The 15,082-nt window shown below is 41.0% G+C and overlaps 2 protein-coding genes across 5 annotated transcripts; one reads left to right on the top strand and one right to left on the bottom strand.

The window, feature by feature from the left end:
• Positions 1 to 45: 45 nt before the first annotated feature.
• ddx11 (DEAD/H (Asp-Glu-Ala-Asp/His) box helicase 11) lies at positions 46 to 7,781 on the bottom strand. Of its 3 annotated transcripts, none has more exons than XM_070907410.1 (27): positions 7,701 to 7,781; positions 7,395 to 7,610; positions 7,216 to 7,302; positions 6,983 to 7,119; positions 6,829 to 6,886; positions 6,636 to 6,743; positions 5,715 to 5,808; positions 5,296 to 5,498; positions 4,987 to 5,061; positions 4,543 to 4,620; positions 4,408 to 4,454; positions 4,227 to 4,306; positions 4,045 to 4,086; positions 3,891 to 3,958; positions 3,763 to 3,801; positions 3,498 to 3,636; positions 2,847 to 2,981; positions 2,648 to 2,760; positions 2,495 to 2,567; positions 1,773 to 1,876; positions 1,504 to 1,653; positions 1,273 to 1,341; positions 1,052 to 1,152; positions 871 to 955; positions 680 to 755; positions 434 to 588; positions 46 to 338 (listed from the first exon to the last, which is right to left on the bottom strand). In XM_070907410.1, the coding sequence occupies exons 1-27, from the start codon at positions 7,764 to 7,766 to the stop codon at positions 306 to 308; spliced, it is 2,631 nt and encodes an 876-aa protein (XP_070763511.1). In that variant the 5' UTR covers positions 7,767 to 7,781; the 3' UTR covers positions 46 to 305. The 3 variants fall into 3 exon arrangements, with proteins under 3 accessions (XP_070763511.1, XP_070763512.1, XP_070763513.1); XM_070907411.1 differs by having other exon boundaries at positions 5,721 to 5,808; XM_070907412.1 differs by having other exon boundaries at positions 2,847 to 2,969; positions 5,721 to 5,808.
• A 1,399-nt stretch (positions 7,782 to 9,180) lies between these two features.
• On the top strand, positions 9,181 to 14,667 carry fkbp4 (FKBP prolyl isomerase 4). Of its 2 annotated transcripts, none has more exons than XM_070906769.1 (11): positions 9,181 to 9,584; positions 10,122 to 10,266; positions 10,343 to 10,485; positions 10,631 to 10,751; positions 11,511 to 11,667; positions 11,965 to 12,055; positions 12,185 to 12,268; positions 12,374 to 12,559; positions 12,782 to 12,925; positions 13,239 to 13,334; positions 13,442 to 14,667. In XM_070906769.1, the coding sequence occupies exons 1-11, from the start codon at positions 9,486 to 9,488 to the stop codon at positions 13,520 to 13,522; spliced, it is 1,347 nt and encodes a 448-aa protein (XP_070762870.1). In that variant the 5' UTR covers positions 9,181 to 9,485; the 3' UTR covers positions 13,523 to 14,667. The 2 variants fall into 2 exon arrangements, with proteins under 2 accessions (XP_070762870.1, XP_070762871.1); XM_070906770.1 differs by having other exon boundaries at positions 13,239 to 13,346.
• The last annotated feature ends 415 nt before the right edge of the window (positions 14,668 to 15,082 follow it).

Here is a 15,082-nt window from a genome sequence, read left to right as displayed (position 1 = left end):
AAAATAAAGCAAGTGTGATGTGCTGAAAACAGAACAACTGCCTCCCAGGAGCACTCAGACGTCTGAAGGCTTCAAAATGTTTAAGAAGATAAACATAAAGCAGCAAAGGGCTGCAGCAGTCTTGTCATAAGAAACTTATTTCAGAGGCCCTCTGATTGTCTTTATTAGAACACATTCATGTTCTTGGGATGCTAAAATTGCAGAGTGCTGCTGTGGCATTGCGTTTCCCCCGAAGCTCTTCCAAACCCCGGCCTTGTAAAGTTGAATACTTGGTGAATGTCAGTCGAGCCCATTATTAGTTGAAACTACAGTTGCTGCTGCTTCTTCTCCAGGAAGAACTAAGGAAAGAAGATCACATAGACGACACATGAATGACTTTTAGTCACGGTGCAGTGGTGTGAGTGTGGATACGTTAAGTTTACTTGCTTCTCACCTTCCGTAGGGCAGCAAAAGCGGGCCCAAAAGTCGTGTGTGTGCTGGTGCGATCTTTGATCCATGTGGGAAGTTTGGAGAGCGTGGCAGGTCGAGAGTAACGCCTGTCACACAGCACCATGGAGGAGTAGTCGCCACGGTGACGGATAGCTCTTCCTTTGGGCAGATGAAGTCAAATACATATGAATACTGAATAAATAATTATTGTTAATGATCGTATCTGTTGTCACGGATATTACATCATTACCTATGGATTGATTGACAGCCTTCATGCAGAGGTTTTCTATTAGTGCTTGGCCAGGGCTCCTCCCCCCACTGTGAGGCTGAGCAAACAAATAAAACTGTGATGAGCTTCACCTCAGTGCTCCTGTGACCTTGTACTTGTTTTGCCATGTTTGTGGAAACAGTGAAGACTATTAGGACAGTAAAGAGTCTCACCAGGTGTTTGTCCAAATAGGACATCTTTTCCTGCAGCTCTGGGGATTTGATGTTAGGATATGGCATCCCCACCATCACCACACACCTGTCATCATACGCATACAGGAAAGAACATTTAGTATTATATACTTTGTACAGTGTACAACTGCTGGCTGTCGATGTGCACATGAATTACACACACCTGCCCAGGTCATCTGAGAAATTGATGCCCTCACTCATCTTTCCTCCGACCACGGAGAACAGCAACGCTCCTGTGAGCCCACTGCTGTCCAGAGCACACCTCTGACAAAAGGAAAAGAGACAAAGAGTAACATATGCGAGTGTCGGTGGTGGAGGCAATGGCTCATGATGAACGTGAATGCTCTGTGATGAGGGCTGACGTTTGAGCGGTGACGGTTTTACCTGGATACAGCGGGAGAACTCCCTCAGCACCTGCTCAACCTGGTTGGCTTTCTTTGGCTCCTGGAAGATCTGAGAACATAATTGTAATTGCTTAGAGGCTGTCTGGGACGATTCTCTTTTCACTTTAAGAACAATTTAAAAATGCTATACCACCCTCGAGTTAAGGTGTAATAAAGAAGGGTTTTCTTTTTTTTAAGCTCATTTAATAAAGAAATCACATAACTGACGTACTTTCTTCTTGTTAGCCAGGCGAGTAAGCGCCCCGCTGGCCTCCCAGTGAGCAATGATCCGCCTGGAGTACTCATAAGAAGGGAAGAAGCACACCACCCCGCCTGGGACCACGTTACAAATGTTGGAGAGAATGCGCCCCGTCTCGTCCATCTGTCAACAAACGGGCAAACATTTGCAGTTGAGCTTGTGTAAACAATGCAACTGCATTCGATGATATTACAGCAAGATCTTCATACAATAGCTCGTGTGTTTGTGTGTATGTCTGTTACCATGCGTGGGGAGTCTCTGTTTTGGAAAGTAAAATCCAGCTCCTGACCAGACGGACCGCTGCACAAGACGAGGGGAAGAATGTTCTTGGGAGGAATTACATGGCCTACAGACAAAGTTACACAGACGAAGAGAAAGTTAAAATATAACAAACGTAGGATCAAATAAAAACATGATGCCCATATTATACAATACAGTCCCATCAGCAACACGACTTTCTTGTCTGTGCGTAGAGATGGTGAACTAAGATCATTTAAGTTTTGTCCAAATTTCACATAGATCTTGTGAGTCTGAAGACATAATTATAGTACATATCTTTCAGTGATGGCTTATGATACAACAATTCTCCTAGTTCAATATGAAACCTGTGTGATGATCCTCAGTGTAGGGTCTACTGTTTGTATACAGTGGTTAGACATTAATTCATGGTTTAGTTTGTATTTGCTTCCCTCCTTTGTTTATACCAGTTTTTTTTTTTTTTTATCATCTCTTCTTGGTCAGATTGTGATAAAATATAATCTGTCACCTCCATCACTTGAACCATTATTATTATTTATATAATTATTATATTATATAATAATTTTTTGTCAAGCATTATATTATTCATCAAAAATCCCCACAAACAGAAATATTGATAAACACATCACTAAGAGAGCGTGCATTTTGAAAACACAGAAAGAGAAACTCCACAAAGTACTGCGGTGTTATAAAATGGGCCACTCACCACAGGAAAACTCAGTGATGCGCTCCGGTCCCACTCCGGCAGAAAACAGTAGCTCTTGTTTGAAGTCTGAAACCTACATATAACATCTATTAGAATTATAAAAAAACGTACGCATCAAGTTAGTTCATTTTTAGTGGATTTAAAATGACTTACAGGCTGCATGGTTCCTCCTGCGATGATGACTGCTCTGCACTGCTTCAGCACCTGAGCGAAGTGCACCGCTGGATTCAACAGCAGGAACTTGACACTGCTCTCCGACAAAGTACCTAGACGTAATACAAACAGGGTATTTTACACTGCAGCACTTTGATTTCATTACTGTCCTTTATTTGGTGTTTTGTTATGATGGCACCTTGTCTGTGCGCCACCACTCTGCCGTCAGTGTTGCTGTTGGTGAGAGCCATGAAGAAACCCTCCACCTGCATCATGGGAGACGCAGACAGCACTTTCTCTGCCTCTACAGACCCCTGCTGGTCTGCTGAGGAAACTGCACACATGGGAACAGGTAGTAAATCATAATGAACAACAACCAGAGGAACATTGAACAGTGTTTGTTGATTGCTAAATGCCAGACTGTGAGAAATGGCTGGATATGAGGGTAACAATAATATCTAATAATACCCAAGCAACTTAGGTCCAGTTTAACATAAAGTAAACACTAAATGTCTTCTTTTTAGCAACATGCTAGTGCTTTAGTTCTAGTCAACATACATATTTATTCTCTTGCCTGTGCACTTCACAAACAAGGAAAATGAGCGAGATTTTTATGGCAGTAGTTCAATTGTGGGTACTGTCGGCGAAAGTGCATAGTCAGTGTTCAGGTTGTTGTAAAATGTCTATTCAGAGGAAAGTGAATTTCAGCACATCTCAGAATATAGTCTTGTGACAGCCAACGTGCCATTGCTTTCAATAAATTATTTAATGTTGCTACCCTAATGCCACATGTCTGCAATGAGGATGTCCATCTCCAAAAATGTTTTTAATGTGTGGGTGACCCTCTGACCTGGCGCTGTGCTCTGGTTGCTCTGTAGCGTTTGAAGGTAGCGGTTTAAGCCCTCCGTGCGTCGGTTCTCCTTGTTGGAGTTGCTCTGAGTGTGGAGAGTCACGCCCGACCCTGCGTACTTCTCCACAAAGCCACCCAGCTGGAGATAGAGGACGCGTGCGGTATTCATTCAATTTTTTTTTTTTTTTAACAGTAGATCACTCTCATAACTAGACAGTACTTACATAAGGCATAAATCATACAAAGGTAGATATTAAACACTTACTTTTCTGCTGATCATGCTCTTCTCAAAGTATCTCTGTAGCTAAAGTGAGAATGACATTGAAAGAATCAGAGTTTGCAGTTTGGTTATGGTGTTTTTAATCAGAATTATAACACATTTATGTTAACTACCTTAAATAAGTTGATATTGTCGATCTGAGCCTTGAAGAGGAAGTTGTTGATGGTAAGCATTTCAGTTCCTAAAACATAAAGAAACATGACTGATAAGCAATTTCTGCTTAGATGTGTATCAGAGTGTGTTTATGTGTGTGTAATATTTACTGACCTGTTTGTGTAGTCTGGCTCTGTGGATTCTGACCCACCTTACCTGCAAGGACATAATATTTATATCATTAAGTGGAAATGTCATACTGTAAGTGCCCCGTCCAGCAATTTCCCCTCCTAAGCCCGTTGCACACTGGCAATAATCAATCATCAAAAACTCATTTTAGCCCAAAACACACTCACCTCCAAGCACCCGGACAAGCCCCTCAATCACAAACAGAATCTGTTTGATGTACATCAGGTTCTTTGCCTTCAGTCTGCTTCTGATGTTGTAGGAACATAAACATCAAGAGTCAGGAGGGTAATACAATATTTAATATGTCAATGAGTGCATTGTGTGAGTCTGATGTGTACGTATACTCACTTATAGCGGCCAGCATACTGGGTGAGCTGCGAGTGGGCACGGCAAAGCTGTAGAAGATTCACATTTTAACATATTACAGGGAACATGCAGCATTTAATCCTACATTTTGGACATGATGAGTATGAATGTGTGTACCTGTGCTCCAGTGAGCTCTGCACTGTGTATACAAGAGAGTGTGTCACTAAGATTGTGAGCTTCATCTATGATCACCACCTGTAAAAAAACAAAAAAAACAAACAATTTCTGCTGTCAGTAATATGCCAAATAAATTCCTTCAAATTGCTGGAACTAATGCACATATGGCAGAATGATGAGGTACCCAAACAGTCTCAAAACCATCAATCATGGTCATGCGTTTACATTTCTGTTCAGAAATATTATTGCTGTGTGCCAGAGGTTAAACTACTTATGAGAAATGGTGTTTTAAACATTACTAGGGTAGTTCAAACATTTTAAGTATTATATATATTTATATTATATATATATATATATTTCAAGTATTTTAATAGATTATCATGATACTGACAATTGCTGAGCAGGAAAATCTAGATACAATCAGAAAATAACATCTAATCTTACCTGTCCCTCCAGCTGGACCCCTGCTGCCCTTCTTGTAGCTTCATGAAGCAGCATCTGATAGGGCAACACCACCAGCTATGCGGACACAATAAACATAGACCATACTGATTAATGCTAAAAACTTAAATCTGTTAAAAAAAGTGAATGAATAAATACTTTAATACTTTAAGCTGATTGGCTATTGCTCCCCAGATTAACCTTCAGAAATTCAGAAAGAAAAACCTGGAGCAATGTTAGCAGCAAGCAAGCAATCTCCAGAGTAATGAGACACAGGCATGGATGGACTGAGTACAAAGAGGACAGTGTTACCTGTGCAGCGGGGATAGCGAGGCGTGTGGAGTAGTAAGGACATGCATGCGTTTCTCTGCCCAGCTTCAGCATCTGTTCTATGTCATGGACTGTGCCCAGAACGTCATCCCTCATCTGCTGCAGCGCTGAAGCTTTATTATAGGGACACACACTCTTTGCCGGGCCTCGCTTACGTTTTACACCCTCTTCATGATGCTGCTTCTCTACAAAACACAACATAAGGATAAAATATATATATATATATATATATAAAGGTGTCTTATTTATCTTTTCAGAGAGCTCTTGGGTTGTTTTAAGGTGCTATTTTGGTCGTTTCCAGGATTATCTGATTGTATTAGAAATATTATTCATAATTGTATAATGGCATTTCTGTTTAATAGTAGTTAAATCAGTAGTTCTGGAGCAAGTGTGTGAGGGGCTCTCACCGTGTTTGTTTTTCTGCATCTCCATGCAGCGGTCGTTAATGCGCTGGATGCTGCCCAGGCGACGCACCTCCTCGTTGATACACAGATTCTGGAAAGTACTCAGTTTTATTTTTACCGGGCAAAAGATGTCATGGCTAATAATCATGTTTTACTGATTTAATACAACTGATAGTTCCTGTTTAATGCCAAGTGTGCTTCTTTGTGTGGAATGGATAGAAATGTCGGTGTAATATATACCCTGTGTTTTAGTATTTTAATTGAAATCTCTAGCCATGTAATCATATTTTTGCCCTTAAATAAGAAAATACAAGAAAGAAAGATATAAATAACTTGAGAAACTCTACTGCTATGTGGAAACAGACTAGACTGTTCTAAATCATTCTAGGAGCCTGTTGCAGACATAACATACAGCAAATTGGTCTTACAGCTGTCAACCAGTCTACACATTTTTATAATATACAGGCTTTCATTTGTTGACTTTTTCAGTGCACCAGCCTTTAGTTAAGTGCTACTTGATTTAAATGTATCATTCAACTAGGGTTGCAACTATTTTTCAATGTTGATTAATTTGCTAATTTTTATCTCGATTAATCAACAAAGCTTTTGCCAGCAAATAGTGGAAATACCCCTAAAACTTCCAGAGCTCAAGAGAACAGTTGAAAGTGTCTTGTTTTGTCTATCCAACAGTCCAAAACCCAAAGATACTAAATTTGCTATCATAGAGGACTAAGAAAGCCAGTAAATATTCACATTTGAGAAGTTGGAACCAAGTATTTGTTGCCAATGAAATTAAACCAAATATACTAAAGTCTACCCCTAATCCTTACCACCGGTAGTATATGTGTGTACGTACGTGTGTGTGTGTGTGTGTGTGTGTGTGTGTGTGTGCGTGCGTGCGCGTATGTGTACACATACCTGCCGTGAGCCCAGTGTGACCAGACTGATGTCCTTGCTGAAGGGGCTCTTTTGAACCTCATGGACAAATTGGGCCAGCTGGGAGTGAGTGCGACTGCAGTAATAAATCTGAGGGTAATGTGTGACACTTATGTTTTATATCAGTGGGACACTCATTCTTACAGCTACAATGTGAAATGTCTCTATCACACACCTTAGTAACATGTTCTTCAACCAGTTCATCATCTTTGTCATCGTCAGCACCATAAAATCTGAGCATGAGAGCAAACACACCCTGCTGTTACTGTGTGTTCATTTCAACTTCTGTAACATTTGATACGATATGGTCCATTAATGGCCGTCCTCACCTGCTCCTGGTCTTTGACTCGTCATCACTCTCATATTCTGCAACGATAAGATCCTCGTCCTCTTGATCTCCTTGTGTCTCTGTTTGTTCCTCTTTACTTAGCTGGAGCAACTTGAATGCCTCGTCATCTTCACAGCTCTACAGACACGTACACAGAAATTCATATATTTAGTTGTTTTGGTTAAAAGTCTGATGCCTGGGCTCTTTAAAATGCCACTGTGCAAGATCACTTACTTTTCTTTTCATTGCGTACTTTAGTTGAACGTTGTTTCTTATCATTTCTAATCGTTCTTCCCTCTTCTTTCTTTTCAATTCTTCCTCCTGACACACAAAAACATCCAATAATAGTCAAAAGCCCAAATTCCCAGAGATCCCAGCCAAGGTCACATCTGAAATAACAATGACATTCTTACCTTCAACTTTGACACCAAATCACGTTCTGCCTTTTTCTGAACAAAATCAGTGATCCAGTCCGGCTCTGCTGAGGAACTGGTGGTGGAGGACTGAGCAGTAGAAGTGGAAAGAACTGCTTCTCCTTCCTGCAGCAGAGCAGCTGCCTCCTGCCTCCTCTTCTCCTCGTAGTCTGTGAGCCAGCTGAGCGCTCCACATATCAGACTCAGAGACTTGCCCTGGGTTTAAGCACATACATGTTGAAAACACAAATCAATCAGTTCCATCTAATGGCTTCTGCTCTCTCATATGCATGCACACATACACACCGTTCCAGTTGGACTTTCAAAGATGCCGACTTTGCCCTGATCAAGTGCCCCGTACAGGGCTTGCATAAACTGCTCCTGGATGTTATAGGGCTGGTAGGGAAATGGAAACTGGGCCCTGCCATTCTCCATGCTCGTGAACCGCCCTGGAAGATGACATAAGATTTAACTAGACAAAACCAGTGGTGGAAAGTAACCAAGTACTGTACTTAAGTACACTTTTGGGGTACTTTACTTGAGTATTTCAATTTTATGCTACTTTATACTTCTACTGCATTACATTTCAAAGGCAAATTTTGTACTTTTTACTCCACAACATTTATCTGACAGCTATAGTTACTAGTTACTTTACAAATTAAGATTTTGCAAATAAGATATTACTTTATACTTTGCTATAAATTAAACTGTCCAACGGTACATAAAGTAGTTAAAATGTGCTCGACCTCCACCAGCTGTACCATTAAGATGCTGCTTACGTGTTAAAGCACAAGTAGCAATATTCCAATAATATGATATACACATAAGATAACTAGATAGGGTTCAGACAGGGTCATCGTGAACTGAGCCCCTGGCTACTTGATCAGCTGAGCAGCACACACAGTGTGTTTAGACTGGCTTGTATTAACTCCTGATAGTGATGTTATGTCTAACATGAAGCACCCAGGCGAGCGCCAAGTTCTGCTTTTGGATTGGATTCTGCTTTTGTGCAGATCAATCAATCTTATTAAGATCCTGACGAATTTCTGATTCAGTTTGCCTCATTTTACTACAATATTTCAATTTACCACAACGACGTAAATCATCCTGCAACTAAAGAGCATTCCTAATCGTCTACACGTTGTCTACATGTCAAGCAGCTGACATCTTGTTTTAAAGGTTGTCACTGCGAGCTGTTAAGCTGTCTTGAAACGAAAACTTTAACGCTAGCTATCTCGATTTATAGCTATAGCTAGCTAACTTATAACCAACCCTAGTCCCCTTATTAGCTGAAGTCTTATATCTACTGCTGATCATAATCATTACAGAGATCGTTGCTGTATAGCTACTTACCCGCAGATATCCTTAAAAAAGAGAGTTTTTACTTTGTGTTACTATTTTCAGTTCCCGGGTATTCAACAACCGCGCCAACAGAGAGCAGTGGACACCGAATCTGGCCAATAGGGTGAAGAGAAAACAAAGAGTCCATGTTTTAATATCATGTAATGCTTGCGTGGACGGGGTTATGCACATCTATGCCCTATTTTTGTCCTTTACCGAATACAGAATATCTAAATAGGTATACTATTAATTATTCACGTGAGGGCACAATATTATGTGTAAATTATGCATTTGTTTTACTATTTGTATGTGCACCGCCTTTCCGGAAGATGCGTACACTATAAAAGGAACGCCACCAACGCGGGTTCAACCCCCTGGTTCCTCCTACAAAGTCTGGAAAATTCTCTGCCCTTCTTTAAGCGCTTGTCAAACGCTTGGCTTCCAGACAACGTGGACTTGAAGCAACCTAATCGAAAGCCCATATCCTGCTCGGATATAAGTGTAACTGCTGCACAACAATTGCACGGACTTAGCGCAGCTAGCTCTGGCGTGTGTTTTATTTACAGTAGCATTCGCAGTTCAGTTGCTATCGAGCTTGAACCAACGTTAGTTAGCTAGCTAGCGTTGTCAGGTTGTTTCTTGCTGCACTTGGTGTGGTTTGAGAAGTTGTTAGCTTTAGCCACCACCACTACTAGCCAGCGTTCGTTTGAATTGCGGTGCAGGTCATAGTAGGAGGGAGAAATTAGCCTCATGACAATGACTGCAGAGGAGCAGACAAGTGAAGGACAACACACCATCCCAATGGAGGGAGAAGACATCACACCAAAGAAAGACGGGGGAGTTTTAAAGGTAAGTGCTAGTGTTTTGGTACTCCATATTAATCCAGCTAGCTGAGTGGTTAGCTAGCTGGCTGCTTGTTGTTTACTCATTCGGCTAGGCTAATGTTAGCTGTTGTTAGCTAGGATATCGCGTGCACTGTCAATAAAAACAGCTAATGCAAACTAACTAACGTTACAATGTTGACAACACCGTAACGCTGCTTATCGTGTCTCCTATCATTGTTATCATAGCTAACTTAATACCAGGATGACAACAACATGGATAATTAGCTATTTCAACCGTCGAAATTTCTAGAAGGCTCTTGAGCCCCGGAGAAATGCAAAAGATATTAATGCTGATGGGGACATTTTCATATTCAAGCACACACAATGAGACGTTACAGCTCACAAGGATTTGGCAGCTTTATCTCTTATGATGCAAAGTACCAGACTGCAGGGTGTACAGTACACAAATGTGTGGAACTTACTTTACATATCTGTTGCATAGAGGACTTTTGATGACTACTGATTTTTAATAAAATTTATTCTTGCTGTCTGCTGTCTTCAGCTGGTGAAAAGGGAAGGCACAGGCACAGAGCTGCCCATGACCGGTGACAAAGTATTTGTGCATTATGTGGGCACACTTCTGGATGGTACTCATTTCGACTCGAGCAGAGACAGAGGAGAGAAGTTTTCCTTCGAGTTGGGCAAAGGTTGGTTTCATATCTAGCAGAGACATGATTGCTCATTTGTCATAGACAGTTTGTAATCAGTCTTCTCTGTGTTTAGGTCAAGTAATAAAGGCATGGGACATCGGCGTAGCCACAATGAAAGTGGGGGAGTTGTGCCAGCTCATCTGTAAGCCAGAGTATGCTTATGGATCTGCAGGCAGCCCACCCAAGATACCCCCCAATGCCACTCTTGTTTTTGAGGTAAGTGTCAATGATATCGGGTTATTTTGATTATACATTTTATACTATAAATCGTATTACTGTGTATATGGTTGAAAGTACAGTATACCATGGTCTTTTTTATTCGTGTGAAAAGATATTCATTTACATGTCTGCACACTTGTAGGTGGAACTGTTTGAATTTCGGGGCGAGGACATAACTGAGGATGAGGATGAAGGAATCATTCGTCGCATTATCACTAAAGGGCAGGGATATTCCAAGCCTAATGAAGGAGCTGCTGTGGAAGGTAACGCATCCAGTCACAGCTATTTGCATATTTTAAACTTTACCTGATAGATAGATTATAGTAACTGCAGGTATAACACCTCGCCACCTCTACTGTTCACCTCGCAAGCATTGAGAGGAAAGAGCACATTTTCACTGCTCTCTTCAAACTGGACTTCCTGGTTCATATTTCATCTTCTTCATCAATCTCTGGGGTACTTGTAGCAACACGCAGACACCAACACCAAACTCCTGTCCTCCTCTTGCTGGTTTGGGAAAAACAATGCATATACCTGCTCGCAAACTGTTGTGAATAAAAGCTGCCTATAACTGCTAATGGTATTGTGTTAAATTCTAAAATCAACAAACGGTGGACTCCCTTCTGCTTTACAGACAGATTCCTGCACACCTGGATTGTTTGTAAAGCACTTTTTTTTCCCTCTCAAGCAAAGCCTATGCAAGGCTAAAATTCTACTTTTTATACAGCTAGTGTTACTGATATTGACCAGCAGCATTCAAAGGACTAGTTTGTCAGTTTGGGATTACTGTACTGTAATTTATTTACAGTGCATGCACCATTGTAAGTCAACTTGGCTGTGATTCATTTACAGGCATCCTTAACAAAACAAAATATTTAGATTGACGTTTGGAAATTGCATCACTTGTCTTCAGCTGCCACTTTCCCACAGCTGTCAATCTTCTGTATGTTTGTAGTTTGTTGCTACATCAACAGTCTGGTTTATAGCACAAGCTAACCCCCGCATTTTTCAATCCCTTTCAGTGACTGTGGAGGGTACCTGTGAGGGACGTGTATTTGACGAGAGAGAATTGAAGTTTGAGATTGGAGATGGTGAGAATCTTGGCTTTCCAGCTGGAGTGGAGAGAGCTATCATGGCTATGGAGGAGGGAGAGGAGGCGCTCTTCAATATTAAGCCTAAGTATGATCACATGTACAAAGACAAATACCATTGTGTTGTAACAGACCCCATATGGAGTAAAGTGTGTTGAATTTAATTGGACAATAAAACACATTAGTGTGTGACTAATGGATAACGAGACTGAAATTTGGCCAACAAAGAGTTCAAAGCTTTGACATGACAAAAAATAAATAATTTCAGCTACACAATTATCCAGTCTACTGTAGAAAATAGTCTGCGTTAAGTTGACTGCAACAGGTAATACAACATTTATACACCGCATTTGCGATAGCTAATAAGTGTCTTTTTGATTTGTAGATATGGCTTTGGAAATGCAGGAAATGCAAAGTATAACATTCCTGGCGGAGCGACACTGCAATACAAAATCAAGCTGACAGCCTTTGAGAAGGTAAACAGATCTTGGCGCTGTGTTGCAAACACAACTTGGCTTTAGTTGGCCAGTTACATGTCAGTTGTGTGCATCCAAGCGACATTTTCCCCTCTAAGATGTGATTAATGTCTGTTTTGTTTTCTTTAGGCTAAGGAATCGTGGGAGATGAACACGGTAGAGAAGCTGGAACAGAGCATCATTGTCAAAGAGAAGGGAACACAGTATTTTAAGGTATGCAGGGGGGGTATTTACAGCTACAAAGATCATTTTTACGACGGATTACTACTACGTACTTAAATAATATATTTTCTAATGCACTGATTTCATATTCTTCAGGAGGGAAAATACAAGCAGGCATCAGTGCAGTATAAAAGGATTGTGTCATGGCTGGAACATGAATCTGGTTTGTCAGAGGAGGATGAGAAGAAGGCAAATGCATTGCGGCTGGCTGCGCATTTGAACTTGGCCATGTGCTTCCTTAAACTACAGGAGCCAAACCAAGCCCTAGAAAGCTGTGACAAGGTATCTAATATCTGTTTGGACACACATTTTGACAAGGATTTGTCAACCATTCATTCAATATTAAGCACTTGTTGGTGTTAAAGAAGTGCCTTAATTCTTAGTTCCGTTGAGTATAGTTTGTACAAATGTCTGTTATATAGGTACACTGCTTCACTGTAATTCCTGATTATTTATGTGGTCAAATACTGTAAACATGTCATAATACACTGTTTGTGATTATAGGCTCTGGAGCTGGATGCATCCAATGAGAAGGCTTTGTTCCGTAGGGGAGAGGCACTGTTCGGTATGAAAGAGTTTGACAGGGCAAGAGATGACTTCCAGCAAGTTATTCAACTGTATCCTGCCAACAAGGCTGCCAAGAGCCAGGTATAATGCCACTTATCTTAAAGAATAATTGCCCCAACGTTCAACCTGGGTCTTATATTCCTAGATTTTGCCATCATAATTACAAAGTAGGATAGGTGGGGACATTTTTATGCACTCTGACAAAGCCCAAGTTGAAACTGTTTCTAATGATCTTTCAGCTCATATCAAATTGGTCTTTGAATAAAGCGATATGTGGTCAAAGTCCAGTAAAACTCTGAAGGCATTCGTTGTGTTGTATCTTTTGGTTGTTGCTGTACCTGTGTCATATCTGACAATATGCTTGTCTGACCTCTCCGTCATTATATTCTGCCAGGTGGCTCTTTGTCAGAAGCGTATCAAGGAGCAGCACGAGAAGGACAAACGCATCTATGCCAACATGTTCCAGAAATTTGCAGAGAGGGATTCAAAGGTGAAGGATTGTGTTTTGTACAACAGCCACAAGAGGGTGGGATAAGCATGTGTTTAGATTGTCAAAGACACTGACTGAGAAGTTGTTTTTCTCTCCTCCATAAACAGAAAGAAGCAGAGATGGTTAAGAGTGCGAGCAAGGAGAACGGCGACGATGAGATGGAGGTTGAGAACGGAGAAAAGGCGTAAATGAAGATGTGACTGTTATGTTTCATCTGTACTTCAGACTTTTGTAACTTCAGCCATTTGTGTTTAAGGTGTGACTGTGTTTGTGTCTATGAAATGTGTGTGTGTGTGTGTGTGTGTGAGAGAGAGAGAGAAAACAAGCGTGTCAACGAGAGCACTGAATTTGGGCGCGTCTTCGCTGGCTTTCTGTGTCCTGGCTTTTTTGCTGCAGCAGCTGCCCGAGCGGGTGGGGCTTCCCCAGCTGATGGCACTGTGGGACATGGTTTTAATAGATGAATTGTGTGCCACAACCCCCACCCCCTTTCAACCCACAGTTCTGAACTGCACGTGTTTTCACAGCGGTTTTTTTGGGTAGCAAAAATCATCCAAATGTAAGTGCAGAATTTCAAACCCTCACCCGTCAAGGGCTAGACCATTCACCTTGCACTACCCTCTGTCCCTTACCCTTCCTCACATTTTATGCTATCCATCCAACCCTCCTCTCATGGGCCTACTGATCAATTCCTGGAGTTGTGACGGTTGTGTGCATAGGTGTAATGTGTCTGAATGCTAGAGTGCCTGTGTCCCAAAGTACGTATGTAGCAGCACTGTGGATAGGTGGAGTAATAAGACGTTAGCCTGGAATAGCTGTCGAACTTCAAGCTTCTCTCTCAATCAAAAGATGGAGCTCCCCTATAGCCCCCGGGGTACAGAACTGTTCACCTTTTGCTTTGGAAATATTGACTTTGTACTTATTATCTTTTTCCAGTGTTGTGCTTGTGATTTCTCTATTGTTCTTGGAATGATGAATACAACCGATTACTTAACTGGAATATGTGCAATTTTAAAAGCAGCTAGAAAGGACATTAATTAGCTTCTCCTGGACACACTCGAGTAATAAACAGTTAAGTCTTAATTTACTGTAAAAAGAACATGTATGATCGTGTGCATATATGGCTCATCAGATTCAGGCTGTTATAAAGTCGGTACGCCAGAGGAAGATGTGAGCTCTGTTCATGTTAGTCAACAGCACCTGTAGAGGGGCAGAAACTGAACTAGGGGGCTAATTTAAAACAGGGCTGTGTGTTGAGTTTATCTTTGTCTGTTGGAAGGGTCACTGCTTGGTCTGCCCTGACAGAAGGATAAAATAAACAATAGCTACAACTTGATTGAGTGTTTTATTCTTGACTGTTAATCTGTTTTTCACAGTTTCCAGCCACCGTGCATTCATTATTTTTCCTGTTCGGTCATCTGCTTATAAACCAAATGTGGCGAGGAAACAAAATGTCACTTATATGAAAACCTGTGGCATCTTGTCAAATATGTTAATTACTTTGACACAAAGTACTGAAGTGCAAAATGAGGAACCTGCCGACAGTTGGCATTTCACAGGAGGTATTAATTCAGCTGAACTACAACTACAGACATACAATCAAGGTTACTTTTTCAGTTTATATTTCAGTTACATTTGAAACCCAGTTTTAGCTTTAGACATTAATTTATAGAATAATCTCAGGCTGAAATTGTAATATTTCATATACTTAGCTTTAAAATAGGAACATGCTTGAGTCGTAGACATCTTGG

This window comes from Enoplosus armatus, chromosome 6 (genome assembly GCF_043641665.1).
Source record: "Enoplosus armatus isolate fEnoArm2 chromosome 6, fEnoArm2.hap1, whole genome shotgun sequence".
Classification (NCBI taxonomy): domain Eukaryota; kingdom Metazoa; phylum Chordata; class Actinopteri; order Centrarchiformes; family Enoplosidae; genus Enoplosus; species Enoplosus armatus.
Note: the sequence above shows the minus strand (reverse complement) of the source record. Positions and strands in the feature narration are given on the sequence as shown.

Excerpts from the sequence above, each read along its gene's own strand:
- ddx11 (XM_070907410.1), bottom strand. The coding sequence starts at position 7,766 with ATGCAAGCCCTGTACGGGGCACTTGATCAGGGCAAAGTCGGCATCTTT. Across the intron at positions 5,499-5,714 it reads GAAAAACAAACACGGTGAGA|AGAAGCAGCATCATGAAGAG; the intron begins GCCCCTCACACA and ends TGTGTTTTGTAG. Across the intron at positions 3,802-3,890 it reads ACAATATCAACTTATTTAAG|CTACAGAGATACTTTGAGAA; the intron begins GTAGTTAACATA and ends TTCTCACTTTAG.
- fkbp4 (XM_070906770.1), top strand. The coding sequence starts at position 9,486 with ATGACAATGACTGCAGAGGAGCAGACAAGTGAAGGACAACACACCATC. Across the intron at positions 9,585-10,121 it reads AAGACGGGGGAGTTTTAAAG|CTGGTGAAAAGGGAAGGCAC; the intron begins GTAAGTGCTAGT and ends TGCTGTCTTCAG. Across the intron at positions 12,926-13,238 it reads ACAAGGCTGCCAAGAGCCAG|GTGGCTCTTTGTCAGAAGCG; the intron begins GTATAATGCCAC and ends ATATTCTGCCAG.